Raw genomic sequence first — 23,700 nt, 5'->3', positions numbered from 1 at the left:
TTCCCTGTCTAATAAGAGTGCCTAAACTCTTTGTACATACACTATGATTTATGCTGAACACCTGAGTTCCTTCTGAGAGCTGGGGGTCAAGGTTTTCATTAACCTTGGGGACTGAGTCTCCAGTGAGCTTCCATGGTATTTGATAGCCCACTTGTCACAATTTGACGCTGAAGGAATTAAGTGTGCTCTGGTGACTCCATTGGGAGGGGCCCTAGGAAGCTTGCAGCTGGCATCCTCAGGACCTCACTCGCTATGCCTTTTCCCTGTGCTGACTCTGCTCTGCATCGTTTCATGTAATAAGTCCTAGTCATGAGTATAGCTATGTGCTGAGTCCTAGGAGCCCTCCTAGCGAATCACTGAGCCCAGGGGTCTAATGTGCAACACAAGAGAAGAGTTAGGGCTGCTGGGAAGGAGACAGGTGCTCCAGCCTGCACACCCCAAGGCACACCCTGAGTTCTGCTGATTAAACCACAGCCTACTGCTGCACTGGAGGAGAGGCAGAGCCTGGACCACACCCCTGGTGATGGGCGTGTCATTTTCAGTCAAGAAAATACATGGGTGGTTCAGAGGTAAAAATAAAAACTTCTGCATTGCTCAGTCTGCTGCTTTGCCAGCTCCAGCCTTCTGATTGCCCCAGTAACCATCCAACTCACCCAGTCAACAAGTGCTTACTGACAGACCCTTCCCATAAAGTTCATTTTGGTCCTCACTGCAACCCATTTTACAAATGGGGAAACCAGAGATGTAAATCATTCACCAAGAAGTTACAAAGTCAGACTTCAAATTCTGATCTGATTGATTCCCAAAGCCTAAGAATGTTCTGCCTTCCCAGAGCTATCTGTAGTCATAGATGAATGAGATAAATCCCACCTTCCAATGGGCTCATTAATCTTTGGGAAGGATGTATGTGTCAATGATCTGAACATGCTTGGGGAGACAAGCAGCTAAACACAGTCATCACGGGGAATAAGTGACTCAGCAGAAGGAGGTTCAAGATGCTGGTGGAGCACAGAGTAGGGAGGGCTGGGGCCTGGGAGTTTCCTCCCCTGCTTTAATAAAAAAAAGTCATTTTTGGTTTTGAAATATTTTAAGCATGCAGACAGGCACTGAAGATAATATGACAGACATCCATGTATCTTCCAGACCTAACAATTTTAATATATTTCATCATTGTTTTCAGATCTTCATTTTGAGTAAATAAATCATCATGAATACAGCTAGAACTCTACTTTCCTTCCTCCTCCACCCCAGTCCATCCTCAGAGGCAACGAGCTGGTATACAGCTTTCCCAAACATATTTTTATGCTTTTACAAAATGTTACTCCTTGCCTTTTGTTAAGGAGGTAGCTTTTCCTTTCCTAACTCCCACGTGTCCCCCAGAGGGTGTGTTAATTCCATTTTACACCTTCTAGTGGATGGCTTCTGAGAGCAGCAGGAATAGGTAAGCAGACACAAACACCTTCTGCAAAAACATGTCCCTGCCAATGACAAAGCTGAACACTGCAGAACCAGTGGACTCAGGATGGCAAGGCGTTTCGGCCATAACTAACAGTTTTAGAGTTGGTACACAGGACCCAGTGGACCACTGGTCACAGCCAACTTGTAGGCACTACAGGCCCTATGCCTGGCAGCAGACCCACTGAGGACCAGTGCGGTCTGCAAGGTCAGCCTACCTCTCATGGATGTGTAGCTCTTTGGGGACCAACTGCCCAGTTCAGGGGTACCAGGCAGCAGACTGTCTGAAAGAAGCTAGTTACTATACCAGGCCAACATCCTCCCATTCAGCTGGATGTTGACCTACCTCTACTCTCCCTTTCCACTGCTCTGCCATGTGCCAGAGGCTGGGTGGACATCAAGGACTTCTAGTCAGGATGCCACATCTTCAGACAAGGCCTGCACTATTTCCAACCCAACCAAAATCCCCATTCAGAGGAATTTAAAGTATGATACATCCACACTGTGGAATACTATGCACCTGTAAAAAAAGAACAAGAACAGTCTTTATATGTTAATTGACACTAACTACAAGATATACTGTTAAGTGAAAAAAGCTGGGTTCAGTATAATGTGTATAGTAAACGTTCATTTGTGGAAAATAAATAAATAAATAATGTGTGCATAATTTATTATCAGCAATATAGGCCATCTATGTGAGAACACACAAGAAACCAAAATCAAGGGTTGCCTCCCAGTAGAGGTACTGGGTGGCTGGAGAACTGATGCAATTGTTGTGCCTTTTAAATTTTATACCATATGCAAAGATTCTCTATTGCAAAAACATAAGTAAAATATTTTTCAAAGCTAGAGGAAAATTATTAGTAAGCCATTTTGCTTTCTGAGATAAACTAGATATTCTTAAACTACTGCTAAGAAGAAGAGAGAAAGAAAGAATTGAGACTCCCATTGAGTCATGAGTAGTAGGGTGAGGGGCAGGGAGATAGAATCAAACTTAACCCCAGCACTGAGTGATATTTCTCTTCAAGAAGTAAGCCATAAAAATGCATCATCCGACCAGGGGAAATTAGTACATTTTTAGTGACTAAGTTATCTGAGTTGGCATTAACCAAGCTTATGCAGCATTTTTTCATCAAGACCCTCTCTTCCTGGTTGGGAGGGTCCAGCCTGTACTTAAGGATAACTAAACCTAAGCACACAGGAAGAGGTGAATCGGCAATAAGCAATTTCATGCAAACCAATCAACATCAGGACTCTGAATCCATTCAACATTTGGGTACACTACAGAGACTACAGGGTACCTTCTTCAATGGACCACTGGGACAGAAGGTAGTATTTGGTCCCTGAGAACTCATGGAACTTAACAGGCCACAGCCATAGCATGTCAGTCTGCAGTCCTAGGCCTTCCTCACAGGGATGAGCTGTGCCCTAGACACATCCACATCCCACAACCTTGACTAGGACCCAACGTCTCTTCAGACTGCTATGCCTCCTGTGCACCTTCTTCCCAGACACTCACAGATTGGGCCAGGCATCAGGGCTGGGCATGACCCCAGTAGCCTAACAGACTCTGGCCTCTGCACAAGGCACATGTAACACTTAATGGCCCCGGGGGAACCCTTGGGAGAGCAGGGAATGGGACACCTTACCCCAGCACAGTAATCTCCACTGATGGTGACCCGCTGGAACTCGGGCAAGCCATAGGGCTCTGGCATGGGCTGGGAAGTGGCTCCAGGGAGCACAGGGGTTTTGGGTGACATGGCTGGACTGGCTGTCGGGGGGCCCTTCCAATCTTGCTGCGTCGGTATTTGCAGAGACAGGGACTGGGACCGAATCATCTTGAAACTTTTCTTTCTAAAAGCCAAGGACAAGGAAAAGTTGGAGATATTAGCAGCTAATCAGGGTAAGTGATAAAGAGACTTTGTTATGTGCAATGCTGATTTCTGAACACTCACAAGTCTCGTTTACTAAATCGTAATGTTTCAAATATAAGTCCAAGTCCTAGGATGCCCAGGAAGGGAGTTAACCAGCAGTGAGGTAAGCCCATCAGCACTCCCCTCTCTCATATCTCTTTCTGCCTCCAGTGGAACCCAGCCCCCAGCATTGCCACCCAGTGGTGTCCAATGCCAGAAACTAGCCAACTATATGTCCTACCTGTGTCAGAGGGCCCAGCAGCCTCCTGGGTACTTACCCCACCACAACCAGGGCCTATAGTCACAGGCACAGGCAAAAGACTCAGTGACAAGGTGACCCTCCAGAGTCTATAAAACCCCTCCTCTTCTCCAGGCGCCAGTGACACCTATAGCATGTGGAGAAATTGGTTCATCTCCAAATAGACCTTATGACTTACCCAGAAGCAATTTTTTGCCCCCTGACTCTTAGCCAGGTCTCCTTCTCACAGACTCACTGCTGATTTTTCAGGAACCACAGTTCCCTTCCTTACCTATACACTCACCACTTGCCAGGGCTCTCTGGTCTTTATCTGCCCACCTGTGTTATCACCTCTTTGGGGACAAGGCTGTTTACACCTGGAAAATGGAGGTTATCCCTTTTCAGGAGTATGTCTTTGCCCTGCCCCTGGTCCTGCATAACAGGTGCTCTGGGTTATTTACAAAACTCAGCCTGAACCCTGAGGGCTTCCAGCCCAGGCTTTCCCCAGCTTGCCATCCGTCCATCACACAGAGCTGAGCCAAGCATCCTTCCAAGAGGAAGATGTTAACTCGTGCCATTCAACCATTCCTCAGAGGCAGATCCACTTTGAGCAATGAGATTCTCACTTTGGCATCTCTTGGACATTCACACCTACATTACTTTGGGCTCCCTCTCACATTCTGACAGGTGCACCCAGGTTCCATAAGACCTGGGCTTCTGTGTCACTCACACACCTGCCAGACCACTGTTTTTATCTCTTTGCTAACTTCACCCCACATGCTTCAGCCAGTGCTTGCCTGAGGGCCAGTCCTGCCAAGGAGAAGCAATGTAACGTCCAAGGCAAGCAACAGGTAAGAAAGGTAAAAATGCCTACCATAATCAGAAAGCTAGAAAGCTGCCCCAGCCAAGAGCCACCAGGCTTGCCTTTGGAATGTCCATGTTCTTCTACCCCAGTTAAGAAGCCAGTACCCACTAGCTGGTGCCAGAAAATTCTTCTTGGAGATATCTATTATGGCCCCAGCCCTGGTCTTCAGGTGGGCCCCAGGTTGTCACATGTGAACATCCATAGGCTGGGAGCTCAGATTTTGCAGGCACAAAAGACAGGTTTCACAAGTGGGGCAGTTCCTCAGGGCTCACTTGGATAAAAGCTTGGAATAACTAGAGCCAATCACTAAGCTTGTATCTCAGAAAATTGGAAAAGCCGAATGGAGCCCAAGGAGAAGGCACGGTATTTATTTTCTATTGCTGCATAACAAATTGCCACAAGTTTGGTGACTTGCAACAACACTGATGTATGGGCTCACAGTTCTGTAGGTAAGAAGTCTGGGTGGACTTGGCTGGGCTCTGTGCTCAGGATATCAAAAGGCCAAAATCAAGATGTTGGCCACACTGGGCCCCTATCTAAAGATTCAGAGAAAGAGTCCACTGGCAAGGGTGTTGGCAGAATCCAATTTCATGTGACCATGAGACTGAGGTCCTTGGTGCTGGCCATTGGGTAGTGGTCGCTCTCGGATTCTTGCACACAGACCCCTCCATCTTCAAAGCCAGGCATGGCTGGCTCCAGAGCTCCAAAGATCTCTGACTTGCCCCTCTACTACCAGCCTGAGAAAGCTCTCTGCTCCAAGAACTCATGCGATTAGATCATACTCACCCAGTAACCTCCCTATCTTCAGGTCCACTGTGCCATATACCAGAGCATGATCACAGGAGCAATGTCCCATCATATTCAAAGGGTCTGGAGATTAGAGAGGGACATCTCTAAGGGAACACTGTAGAAATTTTGCCTACCATAGACCCATATACAACCAAGGCTCAGCCAATGAAGGTTGAGAATGGCAGCTGAGTGCTCAGTGTGTGGGTGTGTGTATGTGTGCATCTACACACCTATCCTTCTTTCCCTTTCAAGACTATCTGAGGCCCCACATGTGTCACAATAGTAAAAAGTTACCATAAGCTTTATCTGAACTATAGAACCATGGGGCATTCCAGCTAGAAGGGACTTTAAAGACTACACATTCCAATCCTCTCACTATTATAAGGCAACCTTTGCTTGACTATCTCCAGTGACAGAGAGCTCATTTCTGAATAGACATCAACATTCAATCATTTATTTAAAATATTTACCAAGCACTCGCTCTGGGCCAAGGCAGGGCTCGGCATGTAAATACACGGAGAACAAAACAGGAACTGTTGTCACTGTTAGGAAGCCCTCCCTTATCATGGGTCAAGATCTGTCTGTCCACAGCCGCACCTGTTGCACCTCATGCTAGCCCCTGGGGCACACAGCCAGCCAGCTTGCTCTGCCACAGCTGGCATGCCCCTTCCTCTCCCCACCCTCATATCCACCTGGCAGAAACTCACTCCTGCCAAAGAGTTGGCAGGGTGTGAAGTTGTGAAGACACCAGCCCCAGGCCAAGCCTAGCATCATCCTCCCTGAAATGGATGCTCCTGCTGGGCTACAGGCACTTTCTTGCCCCCACGAAGCCTTCAGCACAAAGAACGTGAACCGGTTACATAGGCTGTGATTAGAGTATCTCTTAGCACCTGCCTAGTGCCCCCTATCTCCACCCCTCACTCTGTGTCCCTTGGCTGCCCCTGCCATTCACTGTCTCCATCCTTATCCTGCCCTACCAGTCCTCCTCAGCAAATGGGCCCCCCAGAGTCTTCCCATTATAATATTTGATTTGTATGCTAAACCCAAGTCAACATTCCACTGCCCTGATTAGTCTGTCCAGAGGATTTCCAGGCAGGGAGGGCACACTTTAAACCAAAAGCTCTCAACCGTGTACAGTGAATCAGGGGTCTCACATGGACCCTATTCTATTCAATAGAATACTATGTGCCAGGACCTGGGGGTGGATGGGTAAATAAAATATACCCCCTGATTCCACTGGCAATGGCATAGATGGCCAGCCAGTTCAACAGATTATCATCACACCATGTGGTTAGTGTGGTGAGATGCTCTGGATACTTCAGGATCCCAGAGGAGACACATAATCCAGATTGGGGGTGGGAGCAGTGGAGCAGCAGGGTCAAAGAAAGCCCCCTGTGTCATTCCCAGAGGGAGAGGGGAGCATCGTAGAATGGGGAGTCTTATTTGAACTACTCCCACACACATACTCAAATCACTCTGGCAGCCCCTGCCCCTCCAGATAAGGTTGGAGGCAGGGGTCACAAGCCAGCATGGTGTTTTGATAACAGTGTGAATCTGAATGCTTTTAGGAAGGGCAGGCATCCCCACTTACAGGCTCATCTGCTCCTATTGCTTCCACTATCACTGCACAGATTCACATGGAAGGGGGACCTCTGGTCTAAGGAGGGGGCCAGTGATCGAGATCAGAGGTCATAATCTATCTGGAAAGGAGAAGGCAGAAACAGATGCCTATGCTGCATGCTGCAGGATGGGCCACAGAGAGATCTGCCAGGGCACAGGGCCCACTGAGGGCACTTTCCCTGCATGCACACCGAGGGACCAGTGGCCCATCCAGGTGGGGCTAGCTTTGCTTTGCACACCTGAAGCCTATCAGGTGTAAGGACTCACAGCCTCAACCCCCGTCTCTCCCTTTACTTACCTCTGACAAGCTGCCCTCACTGTCACTGACCTGCCTCTGCTTCCTCCTGACCAGGTGTAGGTCTCCATCCACCTGCCTGCAACTTCTTTCCCTTTCTTCCATCCTTCCCAGCTGCCCTTCTTCCAAAAGACACCACAGGTCAAAATGAAGTTCAACCTTTACTACCTTTTCAATTAAGTCTTAAATTCTCTATTCTCAACTTTAAAAATAGATGAATTGAACTATTTCAAATGAAGCTCCCTTGCCAATGCCCTGAATAAAAGAAGTCACCTACCCCTGATTTAAAAAGTTTCATAAAACAAAGTGATTTAACACTTCAGCTGTGCTACGTTCAATTCATGACAAATATCTGTTCATCTATTTGGGAAAGTTGCTGTTCTGAAAAGCTGTACTTTTCAGATAAAGTCTGTCCCCTTTACACCCTAATTTAAGGAAAAAACAACTTTGGTGTGGCTTTTTAAAATGAAATTCATAATTCTTGCACTTAATCAGGACATGCTGAACATAATTATTTAAAGCTCTCTAGATGACTCAGGGTCATCCCTGTTACCCCGTCATGAGCTTACAGGTATTTTGTCCTAAGACTGCTGTGCTTTGAATTTCATAATTATTCTGTTTCCTCCTGCACTGTTGACTGTCAAATAATAACAATAACAAAAACAGGGACACTAACAATTTCCAAGCAGTGTGCTAAGCAGTCATGCACATTAGCTCATTTAATTTATCACAAGGTAGGTCCCTTTATTATCCTCATTGAGCAGATCAGGAAATGGGCTCCTGAAGTTAAGAGCCTTGCCCGAGGTCAGTGGCAAGAGATGGAGCTGTCATGTGAACCCAGGGGTCCAACTCCAAAGCCTGAGCCCATAATCCCTATTCATCATTTCCATGACCCTGCCAACAGAAGTCTCTCTTCTCACTTCTAATATGCTTCTTTAAACCCGTTAATAGGATAAGAAACAAGATAGCCAAGCTGATTAGAACTCTGTGTGACATAAAGATGAACAGGAGATGGAATGAAAGTATTAGGGGAATGATAGCTAAATGGTACAGGTTTCTTTGGGAGACATAAAAAAATGTTGTAGAATTGATTGTGGTGATGGTTGCATAACTCTGCAAATATAAATAAAAGCCACTGAATTGTTCACTTTAAAAGGATGGATTGTTTGGTATGTGAATTCTAGCTCAATAAAGCTGTTTAAAAAGAAGAAATAGGAGAGCCAGGAGAGCATTAATGTGCATTTTGGTTACTCAGAAATGTTGCATGTTGTCAGCAATGTTGGCTAATTCCAACTATGTAATGTTGTAGGATAGGTGAACTCTGGTTAGGCTAACAGAAGATTCAAAGTGAACAAAAGATAGCTTCTGGGTACCACCAGCATTTTCCTGTGTTCTTATCTTTGCCTCCTAATTTTAATTCCACAGATAGTCCACCTCTCCTTCCAAATTTGACCCACCCATAATTCCAGTAGAGACCTGGCCAATGTCATCTTTCTAAAGAGGCAAGGCCCTGTCTTTGCTAAATGTCCTTCCCTAGATCCTGGAGTACTAGCTTCCTGGAGTCAGCCTCCAGTCCTGGAAAGGTTATGTCTGAACCAAGCTGAGCTCTTACAGCTGCTGGAATCCTGGACAGCAAGCCACCATGTTTTAGGTGCTTACCTTTCTTACTCACAACCCAAGTTTTTCTTCTTTCTGTAAGAAGCCATCTTACTTCCTGGTTCTAGCTTGTACCTTTACATTAGACTTAGAATAAACTTTTGTTGTTGTTTTTAGTAAGAGAGAAAAAGAAAATGGTTGCGATGAAAAGCCTTCTCTAAACACCAAGAATATTCAGGCTGCTCAGAGGAGACAGGAAGAGGGAAAGCTTTTCCAAACTAGAAGCACTAGCTCATGTCACAGTTTGAAACCCAAACCCACAGACTCTATACCTAGAGACCTGCTGCTGCCTCCAGGCCTGTGTGCTCCTTGCAGGAAGGTTCCAATCACCATTTATATTCCAGAATGTCAGGGAAGAACCAGAGATGAAGAGGAAGCTGGGGAGAGGGTTCCTCACAAAACTGTTGGCATCTGAATATGTGCATGATGATGCCTCCACAGAGCAGTGAAGCTGAAGAACAAAACTGGGGGTTCACAGCTCCAGAGGACACTGGGACATCTGACAGGTAGTCCAGGGACCAGGCTGTCCTGTCCTTTGGCAGAAAAGAAGCCAGCGGTTAGGGGGACCTTTGGCCTAGCTTCCCTCATTTCATTTACAAGAAGGCAATTATATTCTGGGGAGCAGCAGCCAGTGTCATTCCAGGTCTGGACCCCACCACTGACTGCAGATGGGATAACCTCATGGCCAAAGTGTGAGGTTCTAGATTCAAAAGACATGGGTTTTAATCCCTGCCTGTCACTTGCTGTGGGTCCCCATGTGCAAGTTAAATTAACTTCTCTGGGTCTTAGTTTTCTAATCTGCAAAATTAAGATTATAAGAATGTCCACTTGATAAACTTGATGTGGAAATTAAAGAATGAAAATAAACTGCATATCTTGGCACTTAGCCCACAGTAAGCAGCAACTGCTCTTGTGGCCCATCTCCACAGTAGGAAGCTGGAGAAATGGTTAACATTTACTTGGGGCACTGTCTGAGCCTTTTACATATGCTAATTCCCTCATTCCCCAAAAATACTCCCATGAAAGTAGCTACTATTACCATCCCCACCTTATAGATAAGGAAGAAGCTGAGGCACAGAGAGGTTTCTTAATTTGCCCAAGGTCACATAGCATGCTAGTGAGTGGCAAAACAAAGTGGTCCAGGGAGCTGTGGCCACCCTAATGTGGTGTCTGTGGTAGCAGTGGCTACACATCCACTGCTTGCCAGTACAGGCTATTGGGCTGATCCTGGAGTACAGCGGGAACCAGGTACAGCCCTCAAGGAGCTTCCAGTCAAAAGGGGCAGCAGTGCAAGCCAAGACCACCACAACCTAGTATGGAAGGACTCAACAAAATCTCTGAAGAGGAGCTGGCAAAGAAATTGCTGGAAACTGTGGAGCACCATTTGGACTTAGAAGAAGGCTTCCAAATTGCCGTTAGCTTGGGCTATGATAAAAAGAGAACAATCTCTTTTTGCAGATGTCAGGCCTCGTGTCAGTATGTAAAGGAAGTGTCTCAGAAACCTATTATTCCTGGTGATAAAAAAATGCCAGACTCCTTCTCTTCTCATTATTAAGGGTCTAAAATTCCCAGTTCATAAGACACAGAAGGCCCTGCAGACCATTCAGTTCACAAAGTCAGCCCCCTGTTAAGCAAGTGCAGTGTGAACAAGAATCTACAGCCATGCTCTTCTTTACCCTTCCTGGATGGCCACACCACTGGGCCCAGGGCCACCCCACCCCACTCAACACAAGCCTAGCACTCAGAGTTGGCCAACACACCAACAATCCCTTCACCTCATGGGCTCACATCCTCTCAGAGGAAGGAAAACACTTATTTTATGGATGGTGAAGCTCTGTCCTTGTCTTTACACCAGCACTTGACTTTTTAGTTCTTTCCAAAAAAATGAGGGAAATACTGAAATTCTATTTCAGTATAGAAATACTGAAAAGGAAAGGACTTGCCTTTAAACATAAAGAGTACTTTAAGAAGGTCCTGATCACCAACTAGGTCAGAGAGAGGGTTCAAGTTCCCCTTTATTAGCTATTGAGGTCTGAAGTGTGCTGGCCAGGAAGGCACCCAGCTACAGCCCCAGTAGACACTTCCTTAAAGCTCTTTTATTTTTTAATTTTGCACTCACAGATGAGAGCTTTACTTTGTGAAAGGGTGAGGGCCTCCCACTGCAGATGGACTAAGATCCAAACTTCTTATCAGGGAGCACAAGGCCAGTCTGATGTGGGCCCTGCCTACCCCTCCAGCCCAAGGCACCTCCCCTTTTAACCACACTCTACCCAACCACACTCTACTCTAACCGCCTCTTGAAGATACTTAAGGGCCTCTGTTCTAGCTCCTCTACTTGTCCAGTTCTCACCCAGCTCACACATGGCTAGCTCCTTCACACCCTTTAAGTATCAGCCACAATGTCACCTCCTTAGAGACACTTTACCTAACTACTCAGTCTGAAAAAAGACTCTCCCATCCCTCATTTTTCTCTCACTCTCTCTCATTCTGTGTCTCTCTTTTGCTCTTTCTCTCCCTCAACTCCTTATTCATCTCATTCACAGGACCTGTGCTGGGCCTGGGCCTGTTTGTCCTCAGATCCACTCCTTATCCTTCCCTGTTTCCAGCTATGTGTCAGCTGGCTTCTGGCTAGGATCAGCCAATGGCAACCACTGGAGGAGACTGGAATGTGCCAGAAGGATTAACACCAGGAATCTCCTGCCTCCATCTCTGCTTTGGGAGGCATCTCTGCAGCTGATGCCTCTCCTCCTTGGCTTTAGTTTCCACTGGAGTGACTACCACAGTTCTGTCTTCTCCACCCTGGGCCCCAGAAACAACACCTCTTTCCATTATCTCTCTAGTCTGCTGTGTCTAACCTCTGGGCTGCCTCTCCCCTGGTAGTCTTCTCAGTTCCCTACCACCTCTGCAACCAATTCTCTGCATTAAAATTCCATTTCCAACATTCAACTGGTTTCTGTTTTTCTAGTTAGACCCTGACTGATACAGCATCTATCATAACTTATCATTTTTTAATTAATTTGTTCAGTTCCTTGCCTATTGTCTAGACCAACTGTAAGCTCTACAGGGCAGGGACTGTATCTATCTTGTTCATTATCGTAACCCTAGGCCCAGCAAGCACCTGGCAACTAGTGAGTTGAGTTAATTAATAATGCAAAGTATTAGTCAAGTGATGAGAAGTAAAACCAGTGTTTCCCAAGAATTCCTCAAATTTCCAAAAAGAAAATGGAAATGTCATTTGGAAATGTAGTACTTATGCACATGATTTATTATTAAAGCAGCAGCAGAGATAAAACAGTTTGATCCTTTCAACCAGATGGAGGCACTGAAATATCCTTCAAGAAATAAGTGGTGAATTAAATGGTCTTGTTTAAGAAATGAACACAGTTCCCAGGGTAAGCCAGTTCCATGAGGCTCCCCCTCTTAGGATACAAGCCCACAGCCCAGCTGGGTTAGCATAACTGCACACCAGGGCTGAGGTGGGGGCACAAACCTTTTCACCGTCTCTACCGACTTCTGCTCCGCCAGCTCCTTCTGCAACTCCCTCTCCTTGGCCTCCTTCTGCCCAATGGGGCAGTCCTCAGGGACAGTGAAGAGGGACAGGGCATCTTTACTGTCTTCTTCTCGGCGCACTTTAGCAAACACCTTCTCGGCCAGGAGCCGGACTTGCTCATCCACCTCAGAGATGTTCAGCTTGGGGAACTGGCGCGGCATCTCTGCTAGCAGAAAAAGAACAACCATGAATCTCCGTGAACTACTGGACCGCCTTCATCACTGGTGTTGGGGAGGTGAAAGTACTGAAATAAGGGTCAGGCATCCCTTTTCCTTGGGGTCAGCTGCCAACTCAGGAATCTCCCAGATCAAACCCACCATGCCAAGTTTAAAAACTAGCTCAACAACTAATTGGCTGTGAAAGGTGTAGGGCCACTTACACTTCATGAGAAAGCAAATGTTCAGAAGTCAAAGAATGAACTGTCCAACTAAGTGCACTTCCACATTCCCGAGCTCAGGGAATCCACAGCACACTGACAGCTCTGCTTTTCCTGACTTTGTTTCCATAATGGAGAAGGGAGAGGAGGGCTTAGAGACACTTCCTGCAGACTATGAGGCTATTCCAGCTGCAACAGCTAAACCTCCCCAGTGTAAAGTCAGGAAGCCCAGAGGGTTTCATGGCAGACTAAGGTCCCAAAGCAGACAGTGGAATCCTGGGTGAGCCAAAGTTGCTTTCTTTGTCACATAGAATGAGGCTTTTTGCTGAAAAGAAAGAAGCTATGATCATAGTTCCACAGTCTCCCAAGCCATCTGGAACTTCTAACAAGACACAGCAAATGAAATAAAGGTCTCGGGCAGGGGGCCTCATTCCCTTTCACAGTCCTTCTGAAAATTCATTCCCTCAAAGAAGCTTGCTCTTATCTACCTCTCTGCATACTAGTTCCTTATTACCAATAGCTGGTCTAAATCACCTGGTTGGTTCCTTTCTCCTCTGTCTTTCTTTCTGTCTGTCTATCCGTCTGTCTTTTTTTCCAACTCTTACATAGCAGTTATTCAGTATACACTGCCAAGTCCTTTATACTTATTAACTCAGTTAATCATATTATTCCCATTTTGGAGATGAGAAAATGAAGGGACAGAGGGCTAACTTGCCCGGGGTCACACTTTTAATAAGTGGGCAGAGACTTGTGCTGTTCTCAGCCTTGGACTCTATCCCTTTCCTCTCCAAGCCTCTGTGCAGGGATTTGAACCCTAGCACCTGGTTCCCATGCTGTCCTAACCACTACACTGTACCGCTTCTCTTTGTCCATTTGCGTGTCAGGGCAAGTCTCCTCACTGCCCCCAGCATCACCCTTGTGGAAGAGATGAATACCACATCCCATCAACAAGGAGTTGCTCTAGAAGGAGCGTTACCTGCCCACCTATTACCACAATTTATTTAAGGAAGGTTTAAAGAGAGAAGTGGTTTTGTCAGCCCAACAGATGAGCATGAAGGGAAGACTGTGCCTAGTTGCTATCAGGCAGTGAGAGGAAGCAATTACAAGGGAGGAGGGACTCACTGAGCTATCCTGGGACAGTCATTCTCTGCACCTCACAATGTTCTTATCTGTCAGATAGAGACTGGACTAAGTGGTCCCCAAGGCCCTCTCAGTTCTAAGTGCCAGAGAGGTTTCCTTTGCCGAGGCTTGTTGCTCTGGTCTTCTCTGAGGCACGGGGGTCTAATCACCACACAGACAGGAAGGAAGAAAGGAGGCTAGTAACTGGCAGTCAGAGTACTTCTGGTGGGCCCCTTAACCGTGAAACCAATTTCTTCCTTCCCTCCACACCATGGCGTGCCTTTCCTGGGCCTCTTTCCCCACAGGGGGCTGAGTGGGAGGGAGCCAGTGTGGGGAGAGGCACCTCTGCACGAACTATGCTAGCCTGTGCAGCAGAGGCCAAGATAGCAAAGGCCTGTCATGCAAAGAGGAAGAGGAACAGAGCTGACTGGAGGTTGCATGCCCTGATAGCAGAGAGAAGGGAAAGCTGGAAATCATCAGAGCAGAGGCTGGGAGAAAAAGGTGGTGGGAGGGAAATGGAGAAACAGACACAGAACTAGACCCAGGAGGACCTGTTAGGTAAGAACAAAACTGGATCACCACCCATACCCTCTAAGGCCAGAAGTCAAGTGCAGCATTCCAAAACCTCACATCTCAGAAGTAGAAATCAAACAGGCCCAGGCAAGGGGTAGCAAATGCCTAAAGCATCTATACCATTTGACAGAAATAAAGCTCACTTCTAGAAATTGTTTTCTAAAAAAGGAGTCTAAAGGAGGGGAAATACACAAAGATGTCGACCTGAACTCTATATAAATAGCTTTAAATATCCAAATTAGAGTATACTCACTTAAGCAATCAAAATTATAATTATGAGGATAGTGCAAACATAAAAAAAATAGTTGCAATAAATGAAAAAATTAATACATAAAACTGTACCCAGGCTTTGATTAGAATGATGTGAAAATGCATCCCCTTATAAATAAGGGCTGCAAGAGAGACACACACTCCAATGAACAGATGGCAGGATTGCCCTGTGTGAGACAATACTTGATTTTGATCACTGATGATGTTATAATGTCATTTTAACAAACACAGAAAGGATAGAATGAAAAGGAACAGACTTAAGAGTTTATAAAAAGAAAGAACAATAGGAAAACAAATCAAACTTCTACTTCCTGGGTTTTGGCAATTAGTCTTCTCCCGCCTAACCCACACCAGAGGCAGGCTGGTCCAAAGGGAATCATACCACTGAGACGCATCTCCGCATTTGGTCTTGCCCTGCGGGAAGCTGGAAGTTGCTCACCATCACATTCCTACCTCCTACCCCTTACCTCCACAAACACACATGAGCCTGACGCAGCCACACTCCACTAGACCCCCTCAGAAATGGCCACTGGGGGTATCCTCTGTGGCTGAGAGCTGTTAAGCCAGACTCTGCCTTGTTTTTCCATGAAGCATTTTTTAGCCTGCTCAAGTCAACTACGCCTACTTTTCAGGATGCATCTTTCTACAAAAGATCTTTTTTTTCAGCTTAAATAGCTTAAATCAACCTTTTCCCATGACAGGTCAATAGCTGCTACTAGTAAAGCAGGTCCCATGGACAGTTATTAGGGAGATAATGCATTCCATAGGCCCTCACCCCCGATACACAAGAGACATCAAAGACTTAAGGATTACAGAGTAGCACTTCGCCATAGGCCCCTTTTTTACAGAACCCATATGAATCTCCTGAAGAACTACTACCAGTGTCTTAAATAACTGATAGAGTTTTGATCCATGCCTTGGTTGGACCAAGTACCCAGCTGGGGTACTGGCTAAGTCAGTGGGTCTTAGGAGCCTGGTGTCTTCTGGACATCCAGACCTGCCCACCCCACTCTCCAGAATTTGTCCCTTTTCTCAGATCTACAGACACCTGCCTGCCAGGCCAGGCATGCCAAGGAAAGCCCACTCTGCAGATGCCAAGCAGAGCTAAAACTCCAGCTGCTTGTTGAAGCCTGGCTTTCAACCCTTTTTCACCAGGCTTGCAAGGCCTAACTACGAATTCACCAGCATCAGCTAGTGATATAGCTTATCTCGTTGTTACATACAACACCCTCCAAAGAAGTGTCCCAAAGTTAGAGAGCTGTAAAGTGCCACTAATTTCAACAAAGTTTTCATTACCACAGCCCCTCCAGAAAGGAAGCACAGTACCATTTGAATACCCTCCTTAAATAAATGAAACTGTTCCTTGCTCTTGCCAGACTCCCATCGTCAGAACCCACAACACAGACCTGAGACTGGCGATGGAGTCTCCATGGCTGATCCTGTAGATGCCACACAGGCGGCGCACTCCAGCTACCGGGAGGCTGAGCTGAGTCAGTGTAAGTGCAGCTAGCCGGGTCCTATCAGCAGCTGCTGGGTGGGAGGTCTCTGCTTTGCATATCTGTGAGCAACCGTGAGCAAGAGCAGGAAAAGTCTGGGCTAGAAATTCTGTGAACATGAAATGTAAATGGAAAATTTCTGAGAGTCCTACAGGGCCCAGGTAATGCCAGTTATCCACAGCTGCTGCATCCTGAATTCAGTGTCCTGGCCCTGTTCACAGCCCTCTCCAGAGCAAGAAACAAGCCACGGCTGCTCCAATGCAACAGTACATTCAGACTTCCTGACCAGCCACAGAAGAGAAGCCACAGCTTCCCTCTAACATTCAGACCCCGGAGAGCTGGGCAGTAATGTACAATATCATCACCTCTGCTGTTTCTGTCTTGAACCCCACTTCAGGCTTGGCCTAGTGACCAGATTCATCTTATCAAGGGGATCCATCTGCCCTGACTCCCCTCAGAAAGGCCCCAAAGCAAACCTCCTGAGGGCACCCCAGCACTGACAGGAGGAGCTCTGAGCCCAGTTGCTAAAGCCAAGCTCCCTCCTTCCCTCCATCTCTAAAAGAGGGAAAGACCATGAACTGTTCTCTCCCTTCCCAGGAGAGGACAGAGACTCAGGAAGAGGGGAAGCCTCAGCCTGGAACAGGCTAGGATGAAAAGCTGGCATGTCTTGTTCCACTCCTTCCTCTCTTCCCTGAAAGAAGCTGACATCGCAGGTGACTGCACAGCCCGACAGGCTCTACCAGTGCGTGAAGGCACGCACACATTCACATGCGCACACCCACAGAAAAGAAGTATGTCCTGCCTGACCCGGAGCCCACCCGCCCCATCCTCTCCTCCTTACTGCTGCTCACAGCTTCCAAACGGGCCTCCAGCTCAGAGAAGCCTCCTGAGCACTGGCTGGACTCAGCCACCCTCCACCGGCAGCTGCCACGCTCCCTGGAGAAGGTGGAGCTGCCTCAGAGGACCCACAGAGGCAGTCCTCTAAAGGAAGCTGGGTGAATTAAGCAGCATCACAGGGTGCAAAGCTCCACTCTTCAGCTGACTTTTAGGAGAAAGACAGTCCTATGAGGGAAGGCTCAGAACACACACATGGCCTCCCAGTGACTTAGACAAATGGTGTGCGTCTGGGAAATAACCATGAGCAAAATGGCTATTTCTGTGGTGCTGTTGAAATCCTGGGGAGAAGAGCCCAGAAAGGATGGGTCAGTTGTTTACTAGGAAGACTAGCTCTAGGCCTGACTTGGGCCTGAGTCACCTCTTCATGTCCAATAGTGAGGTTGTGCCCTCCTGAGCCCACATAATAATAATTCCTATACTTACAGAGAAGGATTACAGGGTTGACATATGATCCTCAGGCTGCTGCTGGGCTTTAGCTACCCAGAGATTATGATCCACCTGTTCTCACAGCTGTTTCAATAATAGGCTTCAGGCCGTGGAATCAGCAGGCTACAAGCAACCCAGAAGGAGGGTAATACTTATTCATTAATTAATTAAATGGGCTTAAAAGTATAGAGGAAAAAAATCCAAGCCCTTAGTACTGTTCTTCCAGAATGGAGGAGGGGTAAATGGTTCCTTCTGCTGGTGTGTTTTGGGGGATGGGGAGATACAATGGAGGCTGCTTGGGAGCATCCTAACCTATGCAATCTGAGAACCTACCTGGATCCAACCCATTGAGGGTATTTTATTCTGCACCTTTAACCAAACCATGTCACCAGACCTTAGTCTAAACAAGCATTTTCCAAAGTAGTGTCTGTAGAACATAAAGGTCAAAAGGCTTGGAAAATATTGCATACCATAGTCCCTTATGGGGATTCATGCACAATTCCTACTAGCACCCTAGAAGTGCTGAGGTAAGGAAAGCTACTTAATTTTGTTGAACTCAACACACTTATTTGACCCTCTGACCACTGCCACCATAAGAAAAAACACCTATTAATATCCTGTGGCACAAGCTTTGGAAAATGCCTTGCACTTTGCGCCTTCATTTTCCAACCTAGAGAAAGCTGCCTTCCTGGAGCCCAGGTATGGGCAGGAGACCCATTGCATCAGGTCTGGACAGAGATGGGCGGTAGCCCTTCTAAGATGTCATAGGTTGGGACAATGGCCAAGGGTCCTGCTAGAGGTAAAGGGATAGAGGACCCTCCAGAACAGAAACAGCTTAGCAAGAAACTATGGCCCTGTCTCGTGAGGTCAAGCTTTGCTCAGGACCTCACAATTCCACCTGGAGCATAACACATCACTACTCCTCATGGTCTACAAGGCTCCTTGGGATGAGGAGCACTGGTCCCAAGCTCAAAGCCTTATTTCCCCTGTGAATGGACATTAAGGCAGTCTATGATAACCAGGCCCAAAGCCTGCCTCTCCTGCTGAGGAGCCCAGACTACATTCACTTTTATTACTTAAGTAACCCTTACAAACTCTAAAAGACAGGAAAGGCTGGAATCAAATCATGTCTCATCAACAAAGATACTACTCTCTCAGCTCCTAAAAGAATACTGTGGGCTTGCCTAGAGGGGTTCATTTTCCTTCTAGTTTCTGAGGTGTGCATGATTCACATGGGAGCTGGCAAAGGGGCTTCACCTGCTAAATATCAGCTGTATGACAGACCTTGCCCATCACACTTACTATTATATCCCCATGCCTAGAACACGATAGGCATCAATAAATATTTGCTCAATGAATGAATATATAAAATAATGAATGAATGAATGAGCTAAGTGATGAGTTTGCCTAAGGCAATCTCAAGGGTCAGTACAGTGTATGATTAAGAATATGGACTCAAGCCAGACTGTCTAGGTTTGAATCCTGTTCCACCACTTAGTTGCATGACCTTGGGCAAGCTACTAAACTTCTCTGGTTCAGTTTTGTTCCCTATAAAATGGAGATAATAACAGTACTGACCTCAAAGGTCGGTAATGATAATTAAATTTGCATATGTAAAGTGCTTGAAATAGTACCAAGCACATAGTATGTGCTTTTGTAAGTATTATCTATCAACATCATTGTCATCATGATATCAGGTACAGAGAGAGTACAACTGAGAAAATGAACATGAATTTTCATCATGATTCCTTTTATTCAACATTATTTATTGAGCATTATTATGCCAGGGACTTTCTCAAGCTCCTACCTGGGGGCAATCAGAAGGAAAGAATGTTTAAATGTAAAACCAGGTCAAAAGGAGTAACTGTACATGCCAGCACTCCAGCCATAAGCCCATCCTCCTATGCCCTAGCCATGGTCTCCTGTCCTAGCTATACAGCCAGCACACAGAAGAACTAAGAGATTAATATATTTGGGGAAAGATCCTAGAAGGTCAATGAGTAGCTTTAGGGGAGAAAAGGTATCTCCCTGCTGAGCCCTAAGGCTACATTTTACCTGCCAATGGTATTTTCAAGATCTGGAGTTGATTTTGAGGCCATTGAAGAATGATTCACCCAATGTAAGGACAAGAAAAACAGATCTCAAATAACTTCTTGCCCCAGCTGAGAGCCACTCCCCCCTTATCCAGGATCTCAGAAGACTGAAGTTGGGTTGAGGGTGGGGCTGAGAGGTCCAAGAGTTTCCCAGCAACCCACCTATGCAAGCCCCATGGGTGATCTCAGACAGAGAAGCCCCATACCATCATCTTAAGGGCATGCTGGCCCTTCAGAGTTGAAGTCAGAATTGTAGCCAGGCGAGGTTAACTACTCCAAACCTGCTGACAGCTCTCCCAGAGGTGAAAGCTGACAGGGGCTCTGTCTGCCTGGCTCAACGGCTTGACTACCTCTCAGCATTGACACTTCACAGCCAGGGAAGGAATCTCTCCTATGAGGATTCCAGCTGCAGCCAGCTTTTCCCTGAAGATGGCCAAATGTTGGTCACCACATCCAAGGGAATAGCCAACAAAGACTCAGGACCATGCTAAAAATTCCTCCTAGTGCTTCCAGCTTTCACCCAACTCCTTCACTAATTGTCATCACCAAGCTTCCAGACACATACATACAAGGACCTAACAGTTTGGGGAAATAACACTAGTTAACAAGCCTCTCCTACTCCAGGGCCTATCAAAATTCACGCTTCTCCAGCCAAGACAAGCCATTAGCAGCTTCCCTGGCAAGGCAGCTACCAGGAAGTTCAAGGGCAGAAAGCAGACTGCCAGAGCTCATTTCACCTACCTTGCAGGGAGGGAGCCAGAGGGAAGGATGAGGGCCTCAAATGCCCCCATCACCCTGCCATCCTGTCCTTCCTCCTGTCTCCATGCCCGCATCTGGCCAGTCCTCAAGCACCTGGAAACTTGTCTGACGCTTAAGTGACAGCAAGTCCCGCGTCCCTTGATTTCTCTAAACCTTGCTAATCCAGTGTAGGCCACCAGGGAGCTGAGAGGCGGCTGGCTCACCTGAGGTCTCTGGAACCCAGGCCACCTCAGGGACAGGGGCAGGAGCACAGACAAGGGCCTGGGCAGGGATGCGCCCGTACCAGAGGCGCCGCCTCGGTGGGCTGGGAAGTCCAGAGCCAGGGTTCCGACCCCAGGGCGTTCCGACTCCCGCCCTGGGCCGCGGGGGCCACGGGCCGCGGGCCCAAGGTCAGCAGCGCAGCTTTCCGCGCACTCGGGTTCGGCGGACAGGGCCATGCCGTGGGCCGAAAAGGGGCGGCCCGCAAGTCTGGAGCGCAGGTGGCGGCGCTGGGTCGCGCGCACAGAAAGCGCCGGGGAGGGGCGGCCCAGCACCTCAGCACCCTGGCGCTGGGCAGGGACCAGGCCGCGCCCCCCGCCCGCGCTCGGCGAAGCTTGCGGGGCGGCAGGGGCGGGGTCGAGCGTCCTGAGCGGGAGGTGCTGCGGCGGGTCGGCGCCCCAGCCCCCGGGCGGCCCAGCTGGAGGAGGGCCGGCCCCCCAGGAAGAAGCCCGCCAGGCTCGCGCCGCCCCAGTCGGTGCCCTCCCTGGGCATGCAGCCCGGGAGAGGCGAGGAGCCGGCAGCAGAGGGGCGCGGGTCGGGCCGCAGCGCCGCGCAGGTCTGCGCCCCCGGCCGCCCGCCACTCAGGCCTGCCCGCCGCTACCTGAAGCGCCCCGGCCGCGCTGCCAACAGGAAACTTGAGAGCTCCAGGGGCGCGGCGGTCGCCCTGTCCCCGGGCCGGAAGCGCGCTCGCCGGCACCCGGGGTCAGGCTCTCGTCAGGCTCCTCGGACCTCGCCTCGGACACCACCCGCCAGACCGCGAGAGCACAGATTTGCTCCTCCTCTGTCAGGACTTTCCCCAAGGTGAGATTCTGGGGTCACAGCCCCCGAACAGGTGACTTACCCCGTAGCTGACCGGACCTGGAAGCATCGGTTTTCTCCTGGGCGTCCGCCTGGTCCCTTGGATCACCTTCCTGCCCCTCCCAGCGCGCGCGCGCACGCACACAAACACACACACACATACTCACTCTTCCAACGCTCTGCTCTCTGACTTTTACACCCGTCCTTCCAAGACCGACTGTCCTCCTAGTTGCCAATAAAGGGGGGTGCCTTGTAGCCCCTTACTCTCCTCTCCCCAGCATTAGAACCTGTTGACCACACCTTCCTTCCTGGAACGCTTGTACAGTTTGGGGAGTTGGTGCCCACCGCCCCTTTCTCTCTCTCCAAATTTTCTGTGTACCTGGGTGACTGCAGCTTTTCGGCCTCCACAACCTGGCTTTTCATTGTGTGTTCCCCTGGGGTCCCACCGCTGCCTGCCTCCTCTCTCATTCTGCTGGCCCACTCTGGGAATCTCACCCACTCCCATCGTTTTAACAGCTCTTGCCTGCTATTGACACATGAACCTCATCTCCAGCCCAGTTGGTGTATCCAATTTCCCGGGGCACCTCTCCACTAGAGGTTGTAGGCCCATGGAAACATATCCAAACTCAAACTCCTAATTTCCTCCCAGGAACGTGCCAGAACATGCTCCTGTGTTTCCAGTCTTAATGACCCATAGCACCACCTCTTACTCCCCCAGGCCACCCTTGGGAGCCACCTTGACTCTTACCCTTTTTCATGCCTCATATCAAATTTGTCACCATGGAAGGAAGTGAATCTATTCATTAATGAGCACCCACTATGTATCCTCATTGTGCCAACTGCTTTCACACAGTTGTCTCATTAAAGTACCAAGTTACCTCATAGCCTGATATTTACAATTTCTTATTTATAAATGTTAGGCACATGCAACTATATTAATATATGTTATAAGATACACTAAAAACCATTGAAAGGTGTGGTAAAGGTGAAATATTAACTTCAAATTACTTCATTTTTGATGAATAGTACAATTTACCATTTTCCTTTCAAATTTATTAGCAAAAATCTGCTTAGTGAGAGCAACATGATTAAAAATGGTTTAAATAAATCTTAGTTTAATATTTTATGAGACTTAGAAAGTATGCTTTTAAGTTCAGTTCATGTCAATACTTAGTCCTAATGGCTGTTATAGCCCCAAAAAAGATATCGCATAAAGATACATAGACCCAAATAGAAGAATTCTATCTTACATTACACTTATTAGATCAAATTCTCACTGTTTAAATCCCATCCACCAATTTTGCAAATGTGAAATTCCACCATAAAACTCCTTTGTCCATGAAGTCCATGTTTCCAGTGATGCTTTCATCAGTTGTTCTTGTGAATATTTTTAACAATGGGATTTTTTTAAATTCTTGAAACTATTCATTTGGGAGATAACAAAATAGATTTAAAAGAATACATCTTTATTCTGAAGATTGTGGCTGTAACATTCCTATGGGTGACATGGACATACATCATTTTGGCATTAAAATCACGTGATGATGGAAAAAGCTCCAAAGATCAATATTCAAAGTGCTTTCCCCATAACATGATTCTTTTAAAGAATGCTATATTCATTGCTAAAACAGCACCTTTACCTGAAAGGATACATTGTGTGTGTGTGCGTGCACATGCATGTGTATGCACACATGCACTTGTGACTGTCCCAAGCCAGCACATCAGAAGTCAGCAGATTTGGAATACTTACCCTTTTGTTAAAGAAACACCTCTTTAAATTCCACAGCTTTTAAGTTCTTTGCCTTGAGATAGTAAACCTTTGAGTAATATAAAAGGTTTTCATCATCTCATTCTACATCTCATTTTAAAGATTCTATTACATTTTAAGAACTTTTTCAAATTAACCTTATTACTTTATTGACATCCTCTAGTACTTTGTGCTCTTCTAACTTCAATTTCTTTATTGTTGGAATTTGTAGATGAATGATGCAATAGATGAGTTTTATATGTAGTCCCTCCCTGCCCCCTCCCCCACGTTTTATATTCCACTTCAGCACATAAAAACCACAGCATGTTATACAAAATAAGCCATTCATACTGTAAACATCTTTCCTTTAGTAGATGAGAAGATGTATTCCTTTATAAATGCTGTCATTGAAAAGTATGGCAAAGACTTAGGGGAAGCTTGTTAGCAACTTGGATCCGGCCTGCAGCCAACCTCCACAATACACCGTGGGTTCTGAAATGGGCCCTC

At 47.2% G+C, this 23,700-nt stretch overlaps 2 protein-coding genes across 13 annotated transcripts in view; one reads left to right on the top strand and one right to left on the bottom strand.

The window, feature by feature from the left end:
• The window catches only part of RNF141 (ring finger protein 141), a 62,723-nt gene extending 59,660 nt beyond the window's left edge, over window positions 1-3,063 (top strand). The window contains exon 6 of the mRNA XM_057507364.1: window positions 1,181-3,063. Within this exon, the coding sequence (XP_057363347.1) occupies window position 1,181 (1 nt within the window). The 3' untranslated portion in view covers window positions 1,182-3,063. The remainder of the gene's footprint in view (window positions 1-1,180) is intronic.
• The window catches only part of AMPD3 (adenosine monophosphate deaminase 3), a 44,169-nt gene extending 22,536 nt beyond the window's left edge, over window positions 1-21,633 (bottom strand). Inside the window, exons 1-4 of one of the 12 annotated variants that reach the window (XM_057507361.1) lie at window positions 17,057-17,299; window positions 16,126-16,324; window positions 12,322-12,547; window positions 3,105-3,309 (exon numbers count right to left, since the gene is read on the bottom strand). In XM_057507361.1, the coding sequence (XP_057363344.1) occupies window positions 3,105-3,309; window positions 12,322-12,547; window positions 16,126-16,150 (456 nt within the window). In that variant the 5' untranslated portion in view covers window positions 16,151-16,324; window positions 17,057-17,299. Of the gene's footprint in view, window positions 1-3,104; window positions 3,310-12,321; window positions 12,548-16,125; window positions 16,325-17,056; window positions 17,300-20,593; window positions 20,616-21,249; window positions 21,383-21,489 lie in introns of those variants that run through there. The other 11 variants (XM_036917983.2, XM_057507362.1, XM_036917984.2 and 8 more) reach the window with 11 other exon arrangements.
• Between the last annotated feature and the right edge of the window lie 2,067 nt (window positions 21,634-23,700).

The sequence above is a fragment of the Manis pentadactyla genome, chromosome 9, assembly GCF_030020395.1.
Source record: "Manis pentadactyla isolate mManPen7 chromosome 9, mManPen7.hap1, whole genome shotgun sequence".
Taxonomy (NCBI): Eukaryota; Metazoa; Chordata; class Mammalia; order Pholidota; family Manidae; genus Manis; species Manis pentadactyla.
This window is presented reverse-complemented; position numbering and strand designations above follow the sequence as displayed.